Source organism: Thunnus maccoyii, chromosome 10 (genome assembly GCF_910596095.1).
Source record: "Thunnus maccoyii chromosome 10, fThuMac1.1, whole genome shotgun sequence".
Classification (NCBI taxonomy): Eukaryota; Metazoa; Chordata; class Actinopteri; order Scombriformes; family Scombridae; genus Thunnus; species Thunnus maccoyii.
In genome coordinates this window covers 5432048-5454791 of record NC_056542.1, presented here as the reverse complement: position 1 = coordinate 5454791, position 22744 = coordinate 5432048, and the positions used below count along the sequence as shown (strand labels likewise).

General features: G+C 40.9%; 1 protein-coding gene across 4 annotated transcripts in view; it reads right to left on the bottom strand.

The window, feature by feature from the left end:
• sema6e (sema domain, transmembrane domain (TM), and cytoplasmic domain, (semaphorin) 6E) overlaps positions 1-22744 on the bottom strand; it is a 164130-nt gene that overhangs the window by 13924 nt on the left and 127462 nt on the right. For 2 of the 4 annotated variants that reach the window (XM_042423611.1, XM_042423610.1), the window contains 4 exons: positions 19343-19420; positions 5901-5959; positions 5370-5420; positions 1998-2153 (listed from right to left, as the gene is read on the bottom strand). In XM_042423611.1, coding sequence (XP_042279545.1) covers positions 1998-2153; positions 5370-5420; positions 5901-5959; positions 19343-19420 — 344 coding nt within the window. The remainder of the gene's footprint in view (positions 1-1997; positions 2154-5369; positions 5421-5900; positions 5960-19342; positions 19421-22744) is intronic. The other 2 variants (XM_042423612.1, XM_042423613.1) reach the window with 2 other exon arrangements.

The window sequence follows — 22744 nt, the reverse complement described above, 5'->3', positions numbered from 1 at the left end:
CTGCCTTGTCCTCCTTGAATCACATCCAAATCAACCACATCTTCTTCCTTAACTTTCAGGAATATGCTCTAGTCTTCCAAGTGGGGGGAAAAAACTCAAAACATTCTCTCTCTTACTCTGCAGCTGTTGTTTCTTTCCATCATTTGAGGGTCATAGAGACATTTCCTTGCACTTCCCGCTATGCTTATTTAGCTGTTTGACTTGCATTTCCCTACTCTTGGGTTCATGTTAATAAGTATGAAGGCTGTCAAATTAAAAATGTAAGAAATAATGAGAGTCAAACCTATGAAGATCAAGATCTAATTAAATTATTCAAGAACTGGTTGGGATTTTATAGGTCACGCCGTTTATTTGGGCAGCTGGGTGGTGAAGTGTAATTGTTAAAAGAGTCTGTGGTGTCACTGGAAGATTAGAGGTTCGATGCGACGAGTGAATCGAAAGCCAAAGTGAAACCGGAACGTTCAATTCCAGAAGTAAGGATACCTCATTTAAAATCACTTTGATCATTGTAATTACACAAATTATGGGACCTTTAGCACTAAAATGATCAGTCAGTAAATTCATTTTTTTCCAGCAAAATGCAAAAGATTTGATGGTTCCACCTTCTGAAATATGAGGATTTGCTGGGTTTCCTTATCTAATATTATCTTGAATGGAATATGTTTGGTCGGATTAAACTAAATATGTTGTGCGGTTCACTCTTTATGTCTAGACAAGGTAAAAACATAGCTAACATTTAATATTGAGGCTAATTTATTCATGTGTTTAGTGGCCTTTTTTATTTTTAAACACCTTTCCCACAAACCCAAGACTGTCCTTGCCATATTAATAGGCCCTTGTTATTTGTTTTTTAGGGAATTCATCCATATTTTTGTATTCTAATAGAATTTCTGTTGTAATTTATCTTAGAATATAGATTATAAACTCTCTATCTCTATAATGAAAATAAAAAATGATAAATGTAAATGAATGAGCTCAGAGAGAGACTGAGATGCTACCTGGCTTGTGCTTTGCATTTTTTCAGTGTGTTGGAAGACATTTAGGGAATATTTGTGTGTGCTGACGAGCTAAATAAAAGATGAGGAAAGGGCTTATGGGAGCATGTGTTGTTTAGACTTAGACAGGTTCTCTACTTGATTTGAGGAGTTAATTAGAGCCAATGCAGTATCTATTTAAGGGATTAAATCTTTCACATTCTTGGCTGCTGTGCTGAGCACATCTAGAGGTATGGCTGAACATAATGGGACGGGGGAGATCCTCTGATGTTCTTCAAGCTCTTTAGACTTGTTCTCTGCCGTATCCAATCCGTGTTTATCTCCGTTTAGTGAATATACACGCTGCGCTTTTCTGTCACTTTGAGTACTTGTGATTCAGGACTCTTCCATCTAAACCACACTGAGCTCTAAGTCAGTGGAACCATTAACTGAAGCTGTCTGGGATATTACGCATCACGTAATGTAACGTTGAGTCTAATGGAGTGTATGGATTAAAAAAAAAAAAAAAATCAATTAGCAATGCTTGCTGCCTTTCACTAAGAGATTGGTTTAACTAGAGAGTTAAGTGTTAGTGAGCTAATGAAAGTGATATTTCACCCTGGATGAACATTGACACACATTAGTATGACACAGGAGTTCTTTACTGGTCAGCCTTTACTGGTCTGGACTCATCTTCTCATCAACTATTTCAATCAGCTATTATCAGAAATAGCAAAGAGACAAATAGATTTTTTTGAAAACTACAATATTTGACAAAGAAGATAAATAATATCAGAGTTGATTTGAATTTGTCACCACTGTAATTTTTATATTAGCTGTTTGAAATGAGAGCCGTTGCCATAGAAATGCGTGCTGAAAGCGGGAGACTGTTTAACCAGAGTGAAACATCGGTTTTTGTTAGTGGTCAGTCTGGTTAGTGTATACGGTGAGGCGTTCGGGGCCCAACAGTGCAATCCCCTGCAGGTCAAGAGTTCACTGAGGACAGACATCCCTCCCCCTTACCCTCCATCTCCACACTGATTGGCTCCGAGTCAGGTGACCCTTGTTCCCCCACGGAGGGAGGGCCATCAGGACCTGTACCTCTTTCAGGGTCACCTGCCTCCTTTGGGGATGCTGCCCCATGATAGGTTGTGCTGGCGCTTGTGGGTGTGGTCTTCCCTGTGGTTGTAGCGAAGGGGGGGAGGAGGAGGAGGAGGAGGTGGAGGAGGAGGAGGAGGAGGGGGAGGAGGAAGGGGGCAACAGAGTGAGTGATTAGTGAAATGTGAAACTTGAATCAGACTGGAGAATCAACTTCAGAGAAATGAGGGTGAGTCCTGAGTGGGAAGAAAACCGTCACCAGTTAACATAAAAAGACCCCGAGATGATTGTGAGCAACATGATGAGCAAACAAACACAAGTTAATTCATCCATCCTCAATCCTGTCAGCTAAATTCCCCGCAGATATAACAAAGATTTAAAGCTCTGCGGTGTACTTTACCAGCTGCTTAACATCCACATTGAAACTCTCCAGGAAATTTTGGGAATCCGACATTTGTGAAGACATATCCGCGACTGTCCAGAATATTTCTTGCTGCGCTTGCTGTCATCTCACTCAGAAATAACCAACATAGTTTATAAAAAAATATCTCACAGCACATTTTGTGACTGTTTAAATAACATATCACAGCTATCTGGCAGGTTTTCATCTCAGCTTAGCAGACACTAGACTGATAAGGTATACTAATAATCTTTAATGGTATTTGAATATTTAAAAACCACTGGCTTTCAGTTTTCAGACTTTACAGTTGTGTCTCTGAATCACACAGTCAGCAGGTTTAATCCAGGTTCCTGAGCAGATTTTTACAGAACCCCCCCCCCCCCCCCTTTTTTTTTTTTCTAACATGGCCTTGAACTCTGACCACGGTTAAAACTCCTCTGCGTCCTCTCTGCTAAGTGTTTTCACAGATAAGTGGAAATAGATACTGGTGGTTGGCTAAGTAATGGTTATTTTTCACCACAGCTCTTTTCCACTACCTCACCCAATCTGTTTTAACAGGAAACTCCGTCACCTTGAGGGCAGACCGCAGCAAAACGTTATGATGGCCACGTTTGGAATCATTTCAAACATATGCCAAGAAACGCGCCGGGCGTTTGCTGCCACGGGCCTTGTATTATCAAACATATTTATCTTGATGACACACTCCACATCTTGATTGCATTATTAGCTCTCTGTTGTCCTTGAGGTCATGTGAGCAGCATGCTGCTATTGGCTTGGGCTCCTGCACTAATAAGCCAGCCATAATGTTAGCGTTCTGCAGAGCTCGCACCCAGACTGGAGGAAAAAAGGGCTTGTTCTCTCTCTCTCACTGTGAGCCAATTGACAGCGTTCACTATGAATGAGGTGCCCCGTCAGTTCACCATCTGCGCTGGGCAAATTAAAACTGTACACCAGGGGGTGTTTGGCCCTGGCACCTTGGACAATAGCTCCAGGACTTCATCATTACTTTCATTTATCACAATTGTGTTTCTTCTGAGTGTGTGCGTAGGATCGTATTGTTTGTCCTCTTTTACTGTTGATAAAGTACAAAAAAAAAAAAAAAAAAAAAAAAAAAAAAAGGTTATACAACAGAGGAACATTTGATTACCTACGCAGCCAAGCGTTTGTCTCACGCCCTTCCCTCTGCTGGCTGCGATTGTTTGGGTGACAGGGAAGTGGAAGAAAGAAAACGTCCCTGCCTTTGGTGTGCTTTCGAACAGGGAATGGAGCCCCCCGTGTGACAACAGCTTTGTTCGGCATATGGGGTGTTTTATTGTCTAGGAAAGCTGATAATTGATCTTCAGTGCAGAGACTTAAAAGGCTTTTTGTGTGAATCAACTAGAAAAAAACAAAAAAAAAAAAAACTGAAAAACAACAGAGACAGAATCTGACTGCGTGTTGAGAACTTCAAACAGTGCAGTGAAGCATTGGGGTGGTGAGAGCCCCGCAGGATTAAGCAGCAGGGTTGCTCATCAAGTCTTGCTACCAACTGAGTGGTAATTCCTTCAGCAGGGAGGCTTTACAGACTACTGAGGCACCGTGGGACTGTGGAGGTCCAGGGCCGAAGCCTCTGGCAGACAAAGTGGCCTCTGTTCTGAGAAAGAGACTGAGAGAGAGAGAGAGAGAGAGAGAGATGCAGGATGGATCGCTCTGCTGAGTCGTAATGGCCGACATCTTCCAGCGTGATGGGCTCAGCGCTGATACTAATCACTGTGTTGGATCAACCACCGCCATTAACTCCCCCGTGCCCTAATTTGTTCAGTGACAAAAAGGGATCTGACTTTGTTCAAGTCTTAAAAACTTCTCAAAAAAGTTGAGGCGGGGTCGTGTGTGCGTAAAAGCGAACGAGGCTGGCCGACGGCTATCTGATTGAAAATGACTAGTTTTGAATGTTGCAGCGTTAGAAAATTGTCCTCACACCACCTCCTCAATCTTATCTGAGAGCGAGCCAGCTTGGCGGCATTTCTATTTCTATTCCGGCCATGCCAGGGGGCTGCGCGGTGTGGCCGGCTGGGGAGTAATGGGACGTGACAGGGATGATGATCCCTCTTGATACAGGGCATTAGGCAGCCTGGCCAGCATAGCTCCTGGTCCATCAAAGGAGTGATGCTTCAGACAATGGCTTCAATGTTTAAGCTGTCAGTCTGGCTGAGAGAGAGAGAGAGAGGGAGAGAGGCGGCGACGGCCATTCAGCTGCCTTAATAAAATATACTGTAGCTTCCCATGTGTGTAGAAACATTTACATTTCAGGCATATAACTGAATAAAACATACAGTTAAAAGGAAAAGGTGAGCGAGTGCTGTAGGTCGAGGCTCAAGGTCGAGGAGATATTTAAAAGAGAAATTCAGTTAATTAGTTTTTTTATGATAGGGGCCTTATTCTTGTGGTTTCGACCATCGTTCCTCCCACAGATGATGATATTTTACTCACTTTGTCGACATCAGTAGCAAATAATCAAGCAGGGAAGCAATTTGACAGACAAGTTGTAAACAAACAAAGCAAACTATCACCCGATCTGGCTCAGGTAAAGGTCCGGTTTGTTTGAGATTTTACACTTTCTGTTTCAGCTTTGCTCTACTGTACTGTTACTGTAGCTGCATGATTTACCTGCACAAGCAGGGACTATAACACAATCAAATAAGACCCAGGCTCCAAAACAAAATCTTCTTATTTCATGTGAATCGTAGCTGTTGACGAACACAAAGCAGCAGCGTTTTTGGTTACAAGTAGCACTACCTTTCTTAAAATCCTTCTTATTGTGTTCAGTTTGCTAGCATTTAGCCCGTCAGAGCTCAGTGGTGACCGGTTAAATGAGCTGAGGCAGTTGAATAAAAACATAAAAAGACATGTCCACTGACCATACGCCGAATCTAGCGCCGTGTTTTGCTTGCGAGTGGTCGCCAGGACATCTGGAGATGAGAAATACAAAACAGAACGGTTATTATTTGTTAAGATTACTGTTTTCTGGGTTACAATTCATTTATTTCTAATAGTAGATAAGTATAGTTGTCCTGTTTGTGCTTCTGATCACATCCCAGACTCATGCGAAAGAGCTATAAACAAACCCGCTTTGTCTTACAGAAAAAAAACCCACATCCACCAGCAAACGCTTAATTAACATAGAAAGATTGAGAACAGTATTCCAGCAGGGATTGTGAACGGGGGCGGACAAAACTACACTTCAAGCTCCTTCAACATGAACTGAATTGCTACCCTTGTTGAAATAAATACATCGTAATGTTCTATTATAATTCGTTAGATCCGCAATCACTTGTGCCTGCTGTCGCTCTGCCAAGATCTGATAACAGTCAATAGTTTTTTTTTTTTCCTCTTTATTACTTATGTAAAAAAAAAAATCACTGAAAATAAAAATGATGTTTCCATCTCACCGTGGCAGGTATCAGGGTGCTGACGGTAGCCGTTCTCCACGTCCTGATCGAACCCGCCCCTGAAGAGACAAACAAAGACAGACACAAAAACAACAAAGACAAAAGAGAGCCATTAGTAAATTTGCATCCGTCCATTTCACTGATTGTCCGTTTGTAACAAAGCACCTCGGTGATTCTTTCCAAAAATTGGTTTTATTGAGGAGGACTGCTCGGAAACGGAGAGGATAAGTGCAAGGTAACGAAATTGAATTTGTTTCGTGTCTGGTCGAGGTCGCAGCGTCTGTGTCTCAGATCTGTTGTTGTTGCTGAGACACAATGGTGGCCGAACCTGAAGGGAAAATCCACCTTTGGATCTTCTTACAAGGTTGTCTATCATCAATTTTATGGCATTCAGCAGATTTCAGGAGTTTATTTGTGATGAAAAGTTGAAATTGACTTGTGTGTCCTTACTTTCCCTTCTGCCTTCTCTGTTTGAACTGCAGTAAGTAATCCTCCTACATTTTCCAGAGCGGAGGTTTCTTCTTCTTCTCTCCATACATGACATTTTCTGTGGCTCCGCTGTATTTTAGTCTACTGAGGTTACTGCTGGTGAAATTGGTACCTACACTATGCCTCCTATACAATGAATGTCCCGCTGTATGAGTGTTGAATGTCAGTGTGAAAAATAGTCTGGAGGGGAAAGTGTGTTGATTCAGAGCGGCTGACACCGAAACATTCAGTCGTTTACCACTGATATTTTCAAGAAAACATTCCTCGCACACATTGCTGATGGCGTAGGAAATGTCTTGACAACTTTATTTTTCTTTCTACAGGAATAAGAAAAAAAATAAAGACATAAAGAAAATGAACCTAGAATTGCAAGTGACATTTTCAAAAGCTGTTTTTTTTTTTTAATAGAATTATTTTTGAGTAGATTTTCAAGAGGACGAGAAGTGCAGATTGAAGAAAGGAGCGTGAGGTCTTGTTGAAAACACTTTTCACTACTTAACTGTCTCATGCAAGAGTCTAGTGACTGAAAGTTGAATAATTGTAAACCTTATGTAAGGATGTGCTGCTTGTTTTCTACATCTGTGTAAATGTATGGCCCCAGTGATTAAAACTTATCAACGTGAAAACAGACAGTTTAGTGAAAAGAAAAACAAAAGCTCAATCGTGTCAAATAAATCCTTCAAAAATGTTTTTTGCTGTGCAGTTTCTCAACATGTTGCTGTGCAATCTTAATCCTCTCAATTCACCTTTTGAACCACTCCTCCAAACTGACAAGAACCCCAATCTGACAATTATTGATTTTCTGCTGCTCTAGTAAAAAATGTGCCTACGATTGATACGCTGTTCTCTCTCTCTCTCTCTCCCTCTCTCTCTCTCTGATAGACGAATCATCTTTCACCTTCAACTCAACCGGGGGATCGAGGCTCTTCCAGTCGCATCCGTTCGACGGTTGAGTAATGAGATTTAGCCGACGCGCGGTGGAGCGGAAGCCCTTCTAGCCGAGCGGGGCTTTTGCGTTTCGACGCCAACAATCCTCCCACGCGTTGTAATGAACCAAATAAAATAGACACGGGTTCATATGCTGCACACGAGCGTAATGATCCGGTATCCACGCACAAACACTTTGTATAAGCATGCATGCACACCTACTCTATAACAAACTAATTAGTTCCTTATATAACCTAAACACAAAACCTCCATCTCACACAGATTATATGCAAACACACAGACTTTCCAGCCACCGTCTATAATTAGAAAACTCGTCTCACACTCACACGCATAAAAACTTCCATCAAAACACATGATCTTGCATATAAATGCTTCGAATTCTTTGTGGAGGGATACGATACGATGCCAAACAAACATGCTTTTCAGCATCTCAGAGAAACAATAGTGCAAATTGGAAGCAGAAGCCGGTGAACAACCGGAGCAAGAACACTGAACTCAGCTGGAAGGAGGAGAAAAAAAAAAAAAAAAAAATCAGCTCAAAAGAATTAATCACTTCAATTTCTTCAGTGCGTGTTAAAGCAGAAATTCTGCCGTCGACTGTCAGGTTTAGAAAATGTGTGAAAGCTGTGAGGAGGCTGGTTGGTGCGCAGATACACACCTGGTGCAGTAAATTACACCCTGTGTTACTCCTCTAAAACCCCGGCTCTCTTATAGTGAGTTCCTTTACGTTTCCTGAGGGAGGAGGGATCAGTGTAAGACAGGAGGTGATTATCAAATCAAAAGAAAGTCAGGCTGATGCTCGGTGTTCGTGTGGAGAATGAAGTAGGTCTGGGGGAGAACAGACTTTTAAAAAACAATGTAATTCTATCTTTAGAGGATGTATTTTTACAGCTTGAGCGCTTGACGTCACAAGATAAACGCACCATAAATGGTCTGATCGCATCTACAGTTTGTTTTCTTTGGTACGAATCACTGTGAAAAGTTTTGGGTTTTTACCTTTTTGGCTTGTTACTCCTTAAAGCAATGTTAAGTCTGCTTGCGTCGTCAGAGTCTGAAAGGTTGTGACCGGTTCAAACAAAGAGTGATAATTTCTGTTATGTCCTGTGTGTGTGTGTGTGTGTGTGTGTGTGTGTGTGTTCTGTGTACCTGCCCTTTGTTACAGGGAGCTGACACCAATCATTGCTTCTGTCCAATCAGTGGCAGCTGAGCAACCTTCCTCCACATCCTCAGTCTCTGTCTCTCAGCCAACAGATACTGCAGCAGCAGCAGCAGCTGAGTCTCCTCCACACCACATTACTTGTTTGTCGTTTCCTTTGTTTGTGTATTCAATAAACCAACTTTTGTTTATCTGGTTCTGTTTCCCTTCGTTCATGTTATTTCTCAGAGCTGGGTCGTAACAATTCACTCTTAGATTGTTTCATCTAACACCTTTTAAAGGACCGGAGAGGTAAAAATGTCAGGTTGGGTCAGGGGCTTTAGTAGCCAACAATTTTACAGACATCTCTTTTATAACAGAGATCTTTATATAAATATAAAAAGCATTTTACAGAAAGACCGCCTACGAGGAAAATGCTTTTTGGTGCTGCAGGGGATTTTTTTTTTGCTGCAATACGGCGAGTGGCCACTAGGAGAAACTGGCAGTAAAGATGAGTGGCAGCGGCGCTGTATCCAGTTCTCTTAATACATCCATGCTTGTTGCACATCACCCTCTTCTCTATCACCATAGCAACTGATGAAAACACTGAGTGGATCAACAAGAGACAAATAGGTGGGAAGCAGCCTTGTTCTGATGTGTCAATCTTACTGGTGCTCAATGAATTATGTCATCTTGTACTCTATAATATATCTGATGGCAAAATGCACCAATTTCCATCTTCAAACTTTTGCTTGAAAAGTAAACAACAATTACCTGAAAAATAACTACTAGTACAATGGGTGACCGGTTCCTTTCAGCTCATCAAACTAGCAAAGCACTGAAAACATGGAAGTTTGTGGCCGAGCATGCTCAGTGACGTCTGCCAGATGTGGAGGGACTCTTAGAATAAAACAAAGAGGTTATACAACCTAATTCAACAGTTTGTTTCTGGAGCTCTACAGCATGAAGACATTAAGTGATTACAGTCCGTGCCTACATATTTGTTAGCAGGATACAGATTATTGGTTTTAATAAGACACAATAACTCAGATTTATCTTTTAAAGATCACCCCAGACATGTTTTAAGACATTTAAAAGTAAATCTAGAATGTATAATATGAATATACAACTGTTTTTAGTTTCAAAAGTTTAATTGCTGAACACAAAATGTCTTTTATTTCACTGAAAAGTCCAGTCTGTCAGTGTTTGTGCACTGGTGGCTTCAGGTTTCCACATCACACTTGTTCAGGTTGCATATGTCAAGTCATACTCACGTGTACATGTGTTACACAGAGAAGCTCTCAGCTTTCAGCAGATTAATGTGAAAACAGCCTCCTAGTGTCAAACTCTGCACAAACATGCGTGATTGTGCACGGTGAAGGTCAACCGTCCAGGTGAAGGAACAATAAGAGAAACACGTTTCTGAACGGGAGGCGACTTGAAAGTTCACGCCGTGTGTTGGAAGCGAACCAGAGCTTGTAAACAAGAGTTTAGTTAACTAGCGGGATGACAGGTCACCTTTACGTTTGAAAGAGCATGCCAGACTTTTTTCGGCACTCTTCGCCATAATTGACCTTCTCTGTCTTTCTTGCACATGAATAAACACTGAACACGACCATCAGGCCACGATTCATTTTGTTCTGCTCGGCTTTCCAAACACAAGGAGCTGCTGGCTGTCAGATATGAACATCTGTCCGCTTTTACCCATAAACCCTTTCAGTCTGGGTTCATGTCCTGTAGCTGGCTCCGTTACGCTCTCACTCATAAAAAAACATCACAAGATGGTTGGGGATTTAAATTTTTTAGGTGCTGTTATGATGCCATCTGAGTATTAATGACCTTGTTCTCTGACAAACTGGAGTGAATGCAGTCTTTCCCTCCTGGTTTGATAGTTTTGGTGTGATTAGTTGTTATCTTGGCACTGATAATAACAGAGCTTTGTGCTTAGTGGCAATATAGATTTTATTCCACAGATCAGAGGAAAAAAAATACTTTTTTTTGCTGCTGTGGCCTTAACTTTAATGAACACTGTTGGCTCAACCTTAAATAAAACGACACAAAGAGTCAAGGTGAGTATCTGCACAAACTGATCTGCAGATGAGTCCATAAACACAATAATGATTACATAAGTAGCCTACATGAAAACATGAGCATGAACTGTTTCAAAAATGGGTTTGGGCATGAGTGCTAGAGATGGACAGGTTTTTATTTTTCCATGGTGTTTGTTGACAATAACAAAAATATAAAAAAAATCAGCAGCTTAATCCTGAAAAGTGTCGACCGGCACCATGCAGCTAACACACTTTCCCTTCCAGGATCTTTATCCAGCTCTGTCCTTGGCTGTCTTTTCTTTTGGCGTTGTGGTTTTGGCGACAGCGATTATGTCAAATACATTATAGATGACATACAAATTATAACACCCAGAAACGGTATGAAGCTGAGCCTTTTCCGGCCACAATCTTTAGCTCCTTTCACACATTCACTGCAACCTTAAACTTATCCGGACATTACCCGGAGGGGCTGTACTTGAGAATGCAAATGTCCAAATCAGTTGGACCGGACATTAAAACGTACTTAATCCCGCTGGCTCCTGAGTAGAAAGTCTGTGTAATGTCCGATTGAGCTCATGCGTGCATACAGCAGGTCGTTTTCTAGGGGAATTCAGAGTGTAGGCGTGTTGATGACGTTTTCTATCGTGCAACTGGCGTGAAACTAGAAGAATAGACGGGTCATTTACATAAAGACGCCAACAAAAATCTCCCAACTGGATAGATGACGAGATTTGGGAACTTACTGTCTCTTAAGTGCCGGCGCCGAACTCATCAGACAGATTCAAAAGGAATGGCGAGAGACTCGGTTGTTTATGACCAAATTACGGACCGGCTACATGACCGCACATACCAGGCGCCATTCCTCACCTAAACCAATCCAGTTAGTGAGAACACGTCTGACACCGACGATCTCCTGATGTGTGCCACATGTCTTTAAAAGGGGGCAACTCCAGACAATGTCCAGACCTGATTGTCCGGACGTTTTCAGGAGTTTTGTATGAGAAAAAACGGCTTTTCGGTATGAGAGATGAAGAGAGAGAGGGCTGTGAATCCTCTCTCCTAACCCTCTCCTATCCTCTGGATCAGCCACAAATCAGTCATTAAAATTTATGCCACCGCTGGTTGAGAAAGGAGAAAAAAAAAAGGAGACTGATAGTCCATGAAAAGAGTGATGTGAGAGAGGAGACAGTGAGAAACAGACAGAAAGAGAAGAGGAAGTCCCAGGAGGTGGATGACTTTTGAGCTGCTTCATCTCAAACTCCGGTCAGGCTCTTTTCTGCTGCTCGATTAACATCAGTTCATCCATTTTTCTCGTTCCGTCTCTGTCCTTTTTTATCATACACCTTCTTTTCTCCTCTTTCAACATCTATTCATCACCTCTTTTCAATGATATATATATATATACACACATATAAAAAGGTATCACTTAATGCAGGTTTAAAATCTGATGTTACTTCAGAGCCACAGAGAGAGTCTAAGCAGACCGTTTCTTGAAAAGAAGAATCTAAATGAAAAACAGATGTTCTGTACTTTGGAATCAGACTGATAAAAATTCACTCTCCCCGTCCTCCCACTCTTTCTCCTTTCACCCCTTGTTCCTTTTGTCTTTATTTCTCTTCCCTTTAAACAATCTCTCCTCTCTTAAGATTCCTTCTCTCTCTCAGTTTCCATCTTTTTTGATCGTCTCTCTCTCTCTTTCCTTCTTTCTTCCTCTACTCTTGTTTGCTTTGTTCTTCTGTCCGTACATACTTCTCTCTCCGTCTCTGGCAGGGGCCTGATAGTTGAGTTTGGACAGGATATTTTGGCTGATCTCTCTCTAGGTTCTGTTCCATTGATTTCCAGTGTGTCTTTGTCCTGAATGCTAAACCTCCGGCTCATAAATCAAAGCTCGGCGAAGTGCTCGGAGCACCTCGCCAGCGTTAAGCCACATCGGCACTTCCTCTCTCTCTCTCTCTCTCTCTCTCCATCACTAATAGGTCTAAATGTACTTGTGAGGACGTTCCAGTGACAGCTACTAACTCCTAACCTCAAACCTCAACGGAGGAGGCTCATTCATAGAGGCAGAGGACGAGGCTTTTTGGGAAACAAGAGGGAGATAAAAATAGTTTTTAAAAAAGGAGTAATTGGTTGAAATAAACCATTACAAAAAAAATCCATTATTGAAATTCTGATTAAAAAGCTTCAACAGCGACACCTGCAGGGCAGGTAAGAGGAAGAAAGGGCAGTCAGAGGAGGCTCCTGCTCTCCTACTCAGGCCGGGATCTCCTATATCAATTTAATGTGCTTCATTTTCTTCATGCTTATCTATGATTGGTCAAAACACATAAAATGATGCTACTAGTGAGGATGTCCTCTCTAACCAATCAACAACCAGAATACAATATTGACATTGCGTTGGTCCAATGATCCATATTTCAATTCCCTATCATTGTATGCGGTAAAGCCATAGATAGCACATTAGAAAAGAGATTATAACGTGCAAATTGCGAACATGTCAATAAAAATAACATTTTATTTCGGCCTTTTCAACAGAGTCCAAGTTTCCTGCTTTCATATATACATTTCCCTTTATTTACTTTATTTTTCGAGCAGCAGATAGCTTCTTATGTTAGGCAACACAACAGTTAGCTTAACAGTCTTTAACAGTCCTTCAAGGCTGCTACAACAAGCTAACGGATTTCAGCTGTCTGGGCTGGAAACACGGTGGGTCTACGGTGACGTGCTGCAGCCCGGCATGTTGCTGCTCTGAAGTGAACTCTTCTCAACAACAATACAAAGTTAACAACATAGTTTAAATCAAACAACCAGGATAGTTAACTTGTTTGTCGTTGTTGCTAATGATATCAGACTGGTTAACCAGCAGCCACAAAGTTCTGTTAACTAACAAACAAGATGACCAAATGACCAGCCACAAATACAAATGGATGTTATAACATGGATACTTCATCTCCATGATAGAAAGAAGAAGACGTCACTTCTCTCTCTCCGTCTCTTAAGTCGCTAATTCGTTCTTTGATGGTTAAATGTCTCTCTGTGTGGCTGTTGTGTGAATTTGTTCTGCACACTGAAGCTGTTGAAGAGTTACAGTGAGCTGTCTGGACTCACTCATTCATGTGGAATTGATCCAGTTTTTAATTGAGTGGTTGTTCAGTCACCTGTTGATGTTGTGTGATTTATGAACCTGTATCAGATTATAAACTTTGTGGTATTTTTTTTCCCTGTATACTAAGAAAATACACAGGAAACACATGTAAATCATGTGATATATTGTCTGTTTTTGATGAGAACATAAATCTGTTGTCACAATAGAACAATACTATAAATTTGAAGTTAACTTTGTTGGTAAAATGAAACATCTGAATCACTTCAGGGCTAAAATGAGCACTTCTTTGTTTAGAAACAATATGTAGAAATGTCTTTAAAGGAGCCTTTTCACCTCTCAAGGGTTTTTGTTTTTGAAAGCAAATTATTTTATATGCCATTCAGTGAATATTTGATGCTATAATTCAACAGGTTATGCTATAAATTATGTTGCACCTGCCCCCTAAAGGTCTCTGCACGGTCCTGCATTTGAATATAGCAATATAACTTGAACATAATAAAGCAGAGATAAGTAGCTGACTGGTGTAAAATAACATGACGCCGTTCTGTCCTCCTCAATTTTTTGACTCACCAGCCGCCAACTGAACCTCAGATACTGAACCCTAATCTTAATTACAGCTTTCAACCGATCCTAAGACTTAATTGTAATGCTTACCAATTAATCCACTCCTTCAAGTCACAACAAAATTAAAAAAACAACTTTTTCATCTTGCTTGCCAGATTTTTTTTATGCCTTATTACACACACACAAACACACACACACACACATTTTTAATAAACAAAAACACATTTTCTAACAAAATCTCATTACTTTCACTTGCTTGGAAGCAGTGCATCTTTAATGATTATCTCAGTTGTGTACCAGGAGGCATAAATAAAAGTTCCAACGCAACCATGCTGCCTCTCGCAAATTAAACTCTCTTACTACTTGACATCCCACTTGTTTTGAAATAATTAAATGACCTCTCACTTCATGTTATTCCACCTCAACAGGAAGTAGAGAGAATCAAATCAACCACTTCAACCCTCTATATGCAAAAAACCTTTTTGAAAAGTATCAGAGAACATGTTAAGCACCACTCAGAGGCCAACTTGTGGCATTTCCGGTTAGCTTAGCTTAGCATAAACTAGCTAGCTAGCTTGGCTCCGTGCAGAAGTAACAAAACCTGCATACCAGCACCTCTAAAGCTCCTGGATCAACACGTTATATTTTGTTTGAATAATTTATAACAAAAGCCAAAGTGTTAAACAACGAGTTATGGTTTTATTGAGGTTTTGTGCAGGACTATTTCTTGACCAGGCACAGTAACTTCCTATCATCATTGTGAGGTTGCCGGGAAAACAACGGATACTTCAGGAAGTCACGGCACCTGATCAAGATATAGTCTGATACAAACCTCCCGTAAAACCACTACTAGATGTTTTTTAATTCAGTTTATGTTAAATATGCTGCACTCATATCTACTGTACATACATGAGTGGTATCAATTGTATTCTTGAACTCTCAGCAAGAAAGAAAATAGATTTGTAATATTTCTTTTAAGTAAAAAAACTGACTGTGTTAACTATATTGGTTGAAATTACAATAATCCAAATAGTAAATGCTCTCCAATGCATAAACAGAAGAGGTCACACAGAAACATACATCTAGAAAAAAAAAAAAACATAAAAAAACAAAATCCCTCTGGCCTCTGTCTGTGTGAGGGCAGGGGAAGTAATATGTCTGGGTGACCAAGCAGAGCATATGCAATAATTCCAGGTCGGCACATTTTCAGCCATCAAAATAATCTATTGGAAGCCAGTCAACAGTGGAAGTGGTGCTCTGTGTGTGTGTGTGTGTGTGTGTGTGTGTGTGTGTGTGTGTGTGTGTGTGTGAGATGAAGGGGTAAGGTAAGTGTAGTGGGTTGTCAGTCCATAGAAAACTTCCACACACACACACAGTTTACAGCCAATGTACATAGAGGTAAGAGAAGGAAAAAAAAAACCCAGCAAGGTGATTTAGCAGCAGGTTGTACGTCAACCACACAGGAACGAGCAAAGTCCTTGACTGTCAGGAAGCGCATAGAATGAGAAAATAGTACTTTTAACTGCCTCTGCTCCTCCTCCTCCTCCTTTACCCTTTACTGCATCCATCTATCTGTCTACCTATTCATCTATCCATCTGTCCATCCATCCAACCACCCATCCGTCTTTCTTCCCCATTTTCCCCAGACAGCGCGGTACACTGCTGCGTGATTGAAACACATGCAGCTGACCATCACTTTTGATTTTATGACACAGGCTTTGAGAGAGTAGGAGGGAGAGAGGGAGGGAGAAAGGTAACTTTAGTACAAGAACGAATCACAACCAAAGTCCAAATGAAAGGAAATTTCATTATCTTTTTTTTCCTCCTGCTATAGCATTCAGATCTGCTCAGTAAAAACAAAAAAAATTCTCTGCTCTGTTTAGAGAAGAAGAAAAACATCAGTACTAGAGATGCATCACTTGATTGGCCACCAACTGAAATCAGCTGGTTTTCAGCTAATCGGTCATGACTGGTGACCGGCCCGATCAGTCTCATATATCCCATCATATTTTCCTCACGGAGCTGCACTATGGTTCCTGTCGCGCACACAGCTGTTGCAGCACAGGCGACACATACACACACACACACACACACACACACACACACACACAAACACACACACACAACATGTCACTGGTGTGGAAGTTCTTCAATGTAAATGAAGACACAAAGCCCCAGTGAACATGTCCGATATCAAGAAGAAAAATGTGAGTTATTTAAATAGTAAAATGAACATGCAATTGAATTTTAATATTTCATTAAAGAAAAGTTACAGAAATGTTTGTGTGTGCTGTCAATTATAGTTGTCAGAACTTCTTTCTTATTTAATTCTTATAAAGAAAGAAAATCATCAAAAAATCGGAATCAGCCAAGAAAATTGCAATCAGTGCATCTCTGATCAGCATGCAAAAGGAGGAAATTCACATATTTTATTCTTGGTTTCATGACAGCGCCCCCTGTCTGTGCATTAACCAGTCAGAAAGCTGCTGTTGGGCCGAAAAACAGTTTTCAACCAATAAAATCCTCCCTTCCCTTCCATGTCCCCCCTATTTCACTTTAACACTGTTATACATTGAGATACAGTATGTCAGGACAGCCACTGCAACCTTATCTACCTTCTCTTCTTATCTACAAACATGGACACACATCTCGTGTTACACCTCTGCTTGTTGAACGAGTGACCGAACAAACCTCCACCAGAGGAAAGAGCTCTGCTAACATCACTTTACAGACTAGATCACCAATTATCTGGTCAGCTGAACAGCTGAAAATCTCACCTGTAAATGTCAACATCAGCAGATTTGGATGCTAAATGTTGTGGTTCTTTACTCTAACAAAACGCTGGCTGTCTTTAGCTTATAAGCTGTAGTTACCAGCACAAACTGTATCTCTGAGCTGCCTCAGCTGGCGCGCCCACTCAGAGGCCTGAAGGCTGAAGGAGAACTCCTGATATCTCTGTAAAGTCCTTTTTTTTTGTGAAAGGGTTGACTTCTGTGACTTCAGTTGGACTTTTACAGTCACAAACATAAATTCTGCTTCTAACACTACAGGGTCGGTGGGTGGGGGGTCGATACCGTACTGTCAAATGGCTCCCTGACAGTTTACAGGAATAGATAAGTAAATTGGGTTCTTAATTTCCTCATCGACTTGTCTCCTCCTCCTCTACTTATCCATGCTCCCCCTCTGACATCCTGCACTACACACACACACACACACACACACACACACACTCACAGAACCAATAAAATTAGAAGGTACCACTTAACACATACAGGTCATTTGTGAATAAACAAGATAGATTTAAGTTGTAGGTCTCAAAAGGGACCATTGAAGTGGTGTTTTAGTAAAAAAACTGCGAGTCAGATATTCATCATGCTGCCGTTGAAACCATGTCTAATTCTAGATTAGTTATTGATTTATCAGGAGTGCATCGCCCCGGTGAGTGTATACAGGTCCGGTTGATCTGCACAGTGCTGAACAATTCACTTGAGGAGCGAGAGAAAGAGAGAAAGAGAGAGAGAGGAGATATGAAAATTATTGCTTTTTGCTCCTGCTTGGAAACACATTATTGACTAAGTTACAAATCTGTCCGCTGCGACTGTGAGTTAAGAGAACTAATCAGAGAATTAATTCAGATTGACCAAACACAACAGTGGCTGATCTCACTAATTAGCTGAACTTCATCCAGAGGGGAATGAACAACTGAAACCTCCTGCTGGAGTGTTTGATTAGGAAGCAAATCTGCATACTTTTTGTCCCTCGGTGCTTCATGAATAGAGACTTCTCAGTTAAAGGTTGAATCAACAATGAATCACATTCGGCAGAAAATCACTGCTGCAACCGTTAATGGGACTAAATCTTTTGAAGTATGTTTTACTTTTGGCTACGCCCCGGTCACTGATGTTAAAACGCAAGTGTTTGTTTTTTTCGAGAGCTGAGAGGAGAAATATATGCTGTGATGTCAGCGGTTGGAAGCGTGGCCAGATGTGCGACGATCCTTCGAAATGTCAAAAACAGAGAGCAGAGAGCGGCGACGGCTTTCTGCCCTCTGTGCTCCAGTGTTGATTGACAGTTTGGGATTTGTTACCAGATAATAATCACTTTACACTCGGTTTCTCCCCTCCAATTTTCATCTCAATCATCTTATTCCACCCAGTCTGACAGGATCACATGTATATTCTCACTGGCTTCCTCCGACTCTTCATTGAAACTACACATAGGATGTTTAAGTTCAGTGAAATACTCAAAACCAAAGACACATGGCTGCACCACTCCATCAATAGAACTAGTCTAGATGTCTTATAATCTTATAATTTAGCCTGACACATCTGGTATCTTTGGACAGAGTTTGGAACGACTGACCTAACGAGCAAGTCAGTGGGTTTTAAGAGGTTTATCTCTCCTCACAGTGAAATTTAATCATCTCTAACCACAAGTCTAAACATAATAACCTCTTAACTGTGTTCATAAACTTCACCATCTTCAATTTAGCGCGTCATCGTTCTCTGCACCTGAGGCTTGTCCACCTTCACTCGGAAATGAGTTTATCACTCGCTAAAGACCCGACGATGACCTTGTATAATGCAGAAAGGGTTCGGCGCTGTGACTTAGTGAGGTGGAAATGTAGATACTTAGCTGTCAGACACTAATCTGACTTTATGTGAGCTTTGCTACCTTTCACCAGGCATTAAAACCCGCTAAACACGGTGTGCTGTTTTACTGTCGGTGTGAAAAGTGTTGCCCTGCAGAGTGTTTTCATTTTGTAAGATGAGAAGGAGAAGAAGAAGCTGTAAAACATTGTTATTGTTCCCAATATGAAGACAAATAAAACAATAACAACGGTGATGAAATAAACACCAAAGTGCTTACGTCTGTCAGTTTAAAAATGTTTAAAGCCTGTGTGGATTGTTATTCTTTATTCATCACTATTATTCATTATTACATGAAGATTTTTCTCACATCTGGATGAATAAGTGACTGGTGATTTTGCAGCATGCGGGAACAGGAAGACAAACCTGAACAACCTGAAGGCTGTACTGGTGGCTGTGATGTCATTCAGCCTTCCTCAGATCTACACTGGGTAAGAAGAGGATACCCTGACTTATTACCTACTGTGTGTGTGTGTGTGTGTGTTTGTGTGTGTGAGACTTACTTGAAGCCAGGGGAGACTGTGGCACAGCTGCCTGACTTCAGCCAAATGCAGTAAGGGTCCCGCGAAGACAAACAGCTCCTGCATGACAAACAGACAAACGGAGACACAGGAAGACAATCGGTGACGGAGGGAACAGTAGAGAGCACATTGCCACACGCTGCTGCTGCATGAATCTTGTGAAAATTCGGTGCTTCATGTGGTGAAGACAGAGAGGTCAAAGATACCAACAAGCAAGAAAAAAACCCACATTATATCATTCATCATCAAGTTTTGCGATTAGAGTTATTTATAAGCGTCTCTAATTGACAAAACAAAAGCGGTGTTATTGTGAACTTGCAGCATTAATCTTTACATCTTAACTCCTCATGCGACTCCTATAATCTTGTTTTTATGCAAATAAACTGATTAGTTGACAATATCTGCTGCCACACAGACGCGTGCTGTTTAAATACAGTACAGCTACATCCTTTTATATGACTGAATATCATATACGTGGCATTTTACGACGCACGTCGCCGTTTCTGCCGAGATTCTATATATGAATAAAATATGTAATTACCAATGTTTGCTGACACTGTTTGTGAACGCTGACTAACAAGTATCCCGACACCGCTGCGTTCTTCATAACAGAGATGAATGCAGACAGTTATATAAAGAGACAAAGGCAAGATCACTATTAGATTAGTTTCTGATTACAGATAGGACTGTGGACGTGTTTGGTTTTCTTACTTGAACGGATTAAAAAACGGAGTTCTCTCTCTCTTACAGGCTTTAAAGCATCGATCTATAATTGGTTTGACCATATAAATTACAGATATTTACTCCTACATAATTGAAGAGTTTAACTTGTGGATAAAATGTCTGCATTTTGTGATTCTCAATTGAACAAAACTGAAAAAATAGACCTGTTTGTCTTTAGAAAACATACTGAAGTAAACAAACCATCAGCCTGAGAAAACAGAAGAATAAACTAAATCCACTTTTTCGAGTTATTAAATTACACGTAAACTCACTTCATCGTACAATCAATTTATTCTGGTCCTTGTCTCGAGTGTTCACTGTATTAACCTGCAGCTGAGATGCAGTCATCACTCCTGTTTGAGAAACATCTGATAAAACTACAGCGCTGAGTTGTATCAGGAATTTACTGAGCCATGAATGCTGCAGATATGGACGTCAGAAAGTACTGAGAGACGTTGGTTTTTGGTCTGTTCATGACATTTATTGATGATAACAAATAGAGCCTGATCCTTTAAAAGATCTGTCAATCAATCAGTGAATCGTAGCAGCTTCCAATCTTCCAATCTCTCTCTACACTTGGACTGTACCTTTAAATGACGACCATTCTAGCCATCATAGTACCTTTCTTTGACCTTTCTTTGAGTTTTGCCACCAGTCTCGTGTCAGCAGACGAGTCAGTCACCTGTTCCTACTAACTATACTTAGAACTGTTTACTTCCTCCCTTTAGGAAATTCAGCATTAACCACAATCAATAGACATTAGTCACGTTCCCTACGGTGGAAATTCCCGGCTGATTCACAGCTTTCGGTACTTTGAGACTCAGACATGTCTGTTGTTGATCTGCTGATCGGTGCTTCTGCCTCATGTTTGCTTTTAAATCTGCGGTTTTAAAACGCTGCACTCTGAAATGAGTTGAAGGATCCTCGTGGCCTTTATCCTGCAACTTTACAGCTGCAAAACAACACCGGTGTCAGTGAGAGAATTAACGTTATTTTTTCTTGTGCTCTGCAGGTCGGCAGCGTTCACCCAGCAGCACCGACATAACGAGCATAAAATACATTAGGAGAAAAGAAAGACTACCGATGCTTACCTGCTGCCTATCTACACTTACATAAGAGATGTTTTAACCTGATCTTTTAAATAACACCATCAGAAATAAAAGTTGCCAGATTGCTGGCAGTACTTCTGGGTGCAGCTCCATGTCAAACCCTTTATGGCAGTCAAGGAATAAATTGTACTGAGTTTTAATGAGGACTCCTGCGATCTGTTTTTAAATATCTAAAATTATTTACTATCTACAACCTGAGCACGCAGGTGTTACACCACCTTCACCCTCAGTCTGTAAACATTACAGAGAAATCCCACCGAGAGCAGATCAGTGTGTCACTCTTACAGAACAGAAGGGAAGTCAAGAGGAGCTGTTTGCAATCCTACACCGCCTGCAGCTGGGAACTCATATTAATGCAAAGTATTTATGAATAAAGCTACAGTAGGCAAGATCTCTCTTTTATTTTTACCTTAGTTTTCTACTGTTAATTGGCACTTTACGGAAACCTGTGGATGCCATTGACATATGTAACTAATCCAGACTAATTCACAAGGATGCACAAATCCACCAAAATGACAAAATACTTAAGTTTGTCATTTCCGCTCCTATTGGCAGGATATAGCTTGTCAATCCTTCCATACGCCCCGACCTCCACGTGCAGTTTGAGGCTCTATAATAATGTCTCCAACATCTGCCTTCGCTCCTGACAGACGACTCATAATTCACACACCTTGCCAAATTGTTTTGGACCTTTTCACAAATGAACTGTGCTGTCATTTTCTTGGAAGGACATTCTCTATGATAATAATAATAATAATGCAAAAGCCCTTCAATAAATACGCAGTTAGTGAAGCTCGTAAAGTTTATTGTTGAGACTGTCAAAAGGTGCTGATTCGACTTGACAGTAAGAGAAATAACAGGCCTGTAAGTAGGTGTGATTCGGCCGCTGTTTGGTGAGGATTGTATTCCTGGTGAACAACCACAATATCCTCATTTTCAACAGCATGATCTTTGATTTTCTTGATTGTGAGTAACTTTTCTTATCCCAAAAAGGCAAAACTCATTTGCACCGAGGGCACGACTACAAGAGATGCAAGTCCTAAGCATATCAGAGAGACAGCAAATACATGATGCACCCAAACTGGAGGGAACATAATAAAAAGCGGGAGGGTTCAAGTCATTTCAAGTCAAAAAGGCGCGAGTTATTTGTGTTCGGGTCAAAGCTGCGAGGCTTTTTTTTGAGTCTGTGAAGTTCAGTTTAAAGTTGTCAGATTTGGGACTGGAAGTCTGTAAAATTCAGCAAAAACTCTGTAACGTCTTACAACAATCAATCAAAAACTACTGTGAACTTCACAACACTGGCTTTTGCTGCTGGACTATTGTACCGAATGAAAATCATGAATTGATTTTTTTTTTTCCCCCTCTCTCTCTCAAAGCATTGCAGACTGACAAAGGACCTCTGGGTATTAAGGTCCTAGAATGACTCTTGCCGCCATGTGTGGCTGCCAATATGTGACACTGCATAGTGTAGCTTTAATAAATTATTCATAAATTAGCCATAAGGTATATATGCATCTCTCTCTCTCTGTCTTTCTCTCCAGTCAGCCTCCCT